This window comes from Cebus imitator, unplaced genomic scaffold (genome assembly GCF_001604975.1).
Source record: "Cebus imitator isolate Cc_AM_T3 unplaced genomic scaffold, Cebus_imitator-1.0 Scaffold123, whole genome shotgun sequence".
NCBI lineage: Eukaryota > Metazoa > Chordata > Mammalia > Primates > Cebidae > Cebus > Cebus imitator.
The window spans coordinates 1,527,882-1,533,409 of NW_016107438.1; the positions used below are offsets into that span (position 1 = coordinate 1,527,882).

The 5,528-nt window shown below is 38.1% G+C and overlaps 1 protein-coding gene across 2 annotated transcripts in view; it reads left to right on the plus strand.

The window, feature by feature from the left end:
* The window catches only part of BMP2K (BMP2 inducible kinase), a 129,747-nt gene that overhangs the window by 34,421 nt on the left and 89,798 nt on the right, over window positions 1-5,528 (plus strand). For both annotated transcript variants that reach the window (XM_017540040.2, XM_017540041.2), the window contains exon 2: window positions 3,236-3,354. In XM_017540040.2, the coding sequence (XP_017395529.1) occupies window positions 3,236-3,354 (119 nt within the window). The remainder of the gene's footprint in view (window positions 1-3,235; window positions 3,355-5,528) is intronic.

Below are 5,528 nucleotides of genomic sequence, written 5' to 3' on the forward strand. Positions count from 1 at the left end.
AAAAAAAAAAAAAAAAAAAAAAAGAAATTATTTCATGTCTAAATCTTATATCCTACTCTTGAAAAAAGCTGGAAGTGGCTAAGAATTATTGCTCTTTAAAAAATACACCTATAAATGAAACTTCTATATTTAGTTATACAATTTATATTGTTTACAGAGTGTAAAATATACCAATCATTTTTCTCAAATTTGCTTTCATGAGAACACATTTAGGCTCCCATTGTATTTCATCAGATCAATATCTGTCACAATTTTACTTTTATGGGATTTTGAGAACATTTAGAATGTTTTGTAATACCCTGATAATTTCATGTTTGGAATTCTAAAATTTAGCATTACTATAACAACTATGCTTTACAGCATTAAATTGGACCTAGACATATGTTTGTAGAATATGTGGTGACTACCAATAATCTTGTGATTTATGTACAGAAATTTGTGGAAAATTGAAGTACATGATAATACAGTCAAATTCTAGATAGAAGTACCTAAGTGAGTGATGAACATGAAGTTGGGTTGGTCATGAAAGAGTTCTGTGAGGAAAAGTAAATATTTAAGAATTTGATAAGCTACAGAGTGGTGGCAAATACGACACACCTCTCTTGGACTACTGTAGTGTCCTAACTAGTTACCTCCCCGTAAGTGCATTCTTCAAACAGAAATAATAATTAGCTTATCGATAATTCTGGAAAAGATAGGACTGGGGAAAGCATAAATATTTATTACATTTTATTCTCAAAGCAGATACTATTAATGATCACTATTTACCATGTTTAGGTAGAAATACTTAAAGTTGAACATATCTTCTCTATTCGGAAAACTTTATATTTGATAAGATCTATCTAAATTAGGGTTAGTAGAATTGGAAAGCTTTCACTTTGGGAAAGGCTTTTATTAAGAAAACCTACTTGATACTTTTTTCTCATTTTCTAATTCACAGGGGTAAAATCACATTGTTCTGTGGGTGGATAAGAATAGGTATATAGGATCCATGGTTCCTCTGGGAACTTAGTTCAGTGGCTACATGGTTATGCGTCAGAACCATTTGGGGACTCTTTTTTACTCCCTTCCATCTAATAAGCAATTTAAAACATATACAAAAGTAAAATAGTATAACAAGTAGGGAGACTTTTAGCGCATGCTCTCTCTCTTCCTCTCGTTATGTCTGTGTATCTATATCAAATATATAAATGGGGTCCCCATTTAGACTTGCTGATTCAGACTTAGGGCCAGAACTTGGAAACTATTAAAGATAAATTCATACACAGACCACTTCAGGCAATTCTGATGCAAAGCTCTGTTTTAGGAAAGCATTGTTACAGGGGAATAATCTAGACCTAGATAGATAAGTGTCTCAAATGCTATTTGAATGATTTCTCTCAGCTATACTCATACCACCTCCTTATTTAGATATATTCTTTCTTTCCACATTTTCCTGAGATTTTAAAACCAAATAAAATATGGTAGTTTAAGTGGCCCTCTCCATTAGGTCTTTTACTTTCTGGTTTGTTAATGTTTACATATGAAATTAATGCTAAATGAGTTTCTTTTAAAGTAATGCCCTGAATTGTTAGAGATTTTACCTATTTTACCTAAAGTACCAAACATCGTCATCATCTGATTTATTCCTAGAACTGCCTTGTGGGGTGGTTGATTTGATTTCCCCAACACGATGTATATGGAAATCCAGATCTACAAATGGGAGGTTGCGCAGTTTCTTATAACTGCAAATGGAAGATGTAGAGAATCTGGAAAAAGCATGTACTGATTCTGGAGTTTCCTAAGACTTGTATTAGTCTGCTCTCACACTGCTAATAAAGACGTATCCAAGACTGGATAATTGACAAAGGAAAGAGATGTAATTAACTCACAGTTCCACATAGCTGGGGAGGCCTCACAATCATGGCAGGTGGATGAGGAACAAAGTCACATCTTACATGGTGGCAGGCAAGAGAGCTTATACAGGGGAACTTCCATTTATAAAACCATTAGATCTTGTGAGACCTCACTACCATGAGAACAGTATGGGGGAATCTACCCCCATGTTTCAATTATGTCCACTGGGCTCTGCCTTCGACATGTGGGGTTATTCATAGTGAGATTTGGTTGGGGACACAGCCAAATCATATCAGAGCTTTTTTCCCCTATGATGTATTTCTAATAGTTTACTTTTCGTTTTACAACTTTGTATTGACCAGAACGCAGGTGACTTATTATTGCTCAGGATGCTGCTTTCTAGAGACTGTCAAATTAATGAAAGCGACACACCATTTAAAAAAACAAGTAATTAAGCTGTAGCATGTTCTGTGTCAAGGTAAATTTTAAAAAGTTATGGTGGAATTCTTTGTTTAGATGTGACAGAATTGTTCTTTAGAATACCTGCCTAGCTATATGCTTCAGATATGATGCTTTCTCAGCTACAGTTAACAGAATTTCCATATAAATCATGGCTTAAGTAATGAAGACATTTACTATGTGAGTTCTAGAGGGAGTCTTATTCTGTAGGCCATATGTCTGCGTTTTAGGTCATTTTCTTTCTGATTATTTCTTCCATTATGGCCACAGATGACTGCATTAGGTCTAAACATCATAGGCAACAAAATCAAAAAGCAGAGGAGCAGAGTCTTATCTACCAATCTCTCTCTTTTATCTGTGGAAAATCATTCCCTGCAACTCAGGCTGACTCTACATGTTCAATTAGCGAGAACTGGTTACATATCCAATTATAAATCAGTTACTGGTCAGGGTAAATGAGATTCTTATGATGGGTTTAGAAACAATGTTGGTTCATCTTCTGGAAGTGGAGGAGGGAAGCACCTAACTGATCCCGTTGATGTCTCATATTAAATAACATCAATGTTTTGTCATCCAAGAGGGAGAGTCCGATATGTAGGCAATCACTTGTATATACCAAACTTTAGTAACATAATTGTGACATTTTTTATTATACTGTATAAGAGATATTCGTATGCAAAAGATGAAATTTTAGTCGTTTAGCATTTAGGAGAGAAGCATCTACATTTGAGAAGCATGTTTTTCCTCTAAGTACTACTTCATGATTGGCTTAGGAAGCCAGTGTTTTGGTGTTTAATCTACTAGTAGCTTATTGCACTTATTTTTGTCTTGGGCACAGTCATTGTTTATTTTCCTCCAATAGTAAGTTCCGCAATGATGTTACATGATTTTGGCATTTGTTTCTGTTTCTTTTAAATTTATTGGTGCTGTGTTTTTTTAGGTGGATTCTCCACAGTTTTCCTCGTGCGTACTCACGGTGGAATCCGATGTGCATTGAAGCGAATGTATGTCAATAACATGCCAGACCTCAATGTGTGTAAAAGGGAAATTACAATTATGGTAAGTGAAAAAGTAATTCTCTTTCAGAAATTTGGCAGTTTTTTTTTTTTTTATTTCCCCCTTGAGATAGAGTCTTGCTTTGCTGCCCAAGCTGGAGTGTACTGGCATGATCTCAGCTCACTGCAACCTCCAGCTCCCAGGTTCAAGCAATTCTCATGCCTCAGCCTCCTGAGTAGCTGGGATTACAGGTGCCCACCACCATACCTGGCTAATTTTTTGTGTTTTTAGTAGAGATGGCATTTTTTTTTATTATTTTTTGAGACGGAGTTTCGCTCTTGATGCCCAGGCTGGAGTGCAATGGCACGGTCTCGGCTCACCGCAACCTCTGCCTCCTGGGTTCAGGCAATTCTCCTGCCTCAGCCTCCTGAGTAGCTGGGATTACAGGCACGCGCCACTGTGCCCAGCTGATCCACCCGCCTCGGCCTCCCAAAGTGCTGGGATTACAGGCGTGAGCCACTGCGCCCGGCAGAGATGGCATTTTATCATGTTGGGCAGGCTGGTCTTGAACTCCTGACCTCAAGTGGTCTGCTTGCCTTGGCCTTCCAAAATCCTGGGATTACAGCTGTGAGCCACTGTGCCTGGCCTGTTTTATTTTTTTCTGTAACATTAACCAGCTTTTATGCAAGCTGCTTATTTATAGTAATCTTTGAAGATCATTTAATTAGAAGATAATCTAGTAATTTATAGAGGAGTCATCCCTTGATTGGGGATTTGGTTCCAGTGCCACTACAAATACTAAACTCTGCAGATGCTCAGATCTGAGAATACTAAAAGCCCTTATGTAAAATGTAGTATTTGCATGTAACCTGCACACATCCTCCTGTATACTTTAAAACTATTCTGGTTTCTTTCTTTTTTTTTTTTTCTTAAATACATTTTAGTTGTGAACTGTTTTCAGGATAGAAATATTTACAGACTTATATAGTAAACACCAAGTTTGTTCACCATCCTGCTTAAGAAATTAAACCCAACTTATGCTATTGGAGCCTTCTGTGTGTTTCTTCTCCACTGTATCCCTGTACAGGCAAACCTTGGAGATACGTTTAATTCTAGGACTACTGCAATGAAGTGAATGTTGCAACAAAGAAAAATTTTTTTGGCTTCCCAGTGCATACAAAAGTTATGGTTACTGTTTTTATCTGCCCGTGTATTAGACCAATGTTTCAGTTGCCTATTCTACTTCTCCATCAAACTAGTACTCTGAGGAGGACCTTTCTCTGCCCCATTGTTGAACATTATGATGTATATTGTGTTCCTTGGTCTGAAGAAATGATGGTTGACCCTGTAAATTCATACACTGTCTTTTGTTCTGGCTTTTTTATGGCATTCTGAGTATTTTCATCTTCCACTGCATAAGCAAAGCCCACTCCAGAGTCAACGTCTATTCCTGTCAAGACCTATTCGTAGACCCCCGAGGGCTACAGTATCCATATGTGCACTCATTTCATGGACCCAGATGGACATCTCCAAGGGAGCACATGCACAGACCTGCTTGCTGATTCCATTCACCTTCCCAACCTGGAAGGGAGTTCTTCTGATGGGCACTGACATGTTCTACTTTAATGCACCCCTCAAATTTCCATACGCTGTGTGACAGGCCATTGATCACTGCCTGTGAGTCAGTAAAGAACTTAAAACACAGGGACTTCCACCACTGTTCATTTCTTCCATTACTGCTAAAAAAAAAAAAAAAAAAAAAAACTGCATGTAATTCAGCCCACCTCACTGATATGTTTAACTTCCTTGATCCAAGTAGCAGCTATCCAAACAGAATGTTGTCTATCGCTTTGGAACTGCCGTCTGTAAACCAAGTAACTCCTTGTTGGTCAGTTAAGAGCTGTTCATAGTACTGCCAAGTGTCAGTAGAATCCAGCAGTACCTCACACAGTTCTAGGGTCAGTCCTAGGGATAAAGAGGCTCCCTACTTAAGAGTGTCTCCACCTTGCATTCCCCAGGTAGCATGAGAGCAGACCCACCCTCAATCTGGGTGGGTACCATCTAATGAGCTGCCAGCATGGCTAGAATAAAGCAGGTAGGAGAAGATGGAAGAGCAAACTTGCTGAGTCTTCTAGCCTTCATCTTCTGACAGACCGACTTATAATTGTGATTCCCACCACCCACTCTTTAGGTTCTATTAATTTGCTAAAGTGGCTCACAGAACTCAGGGAAACACT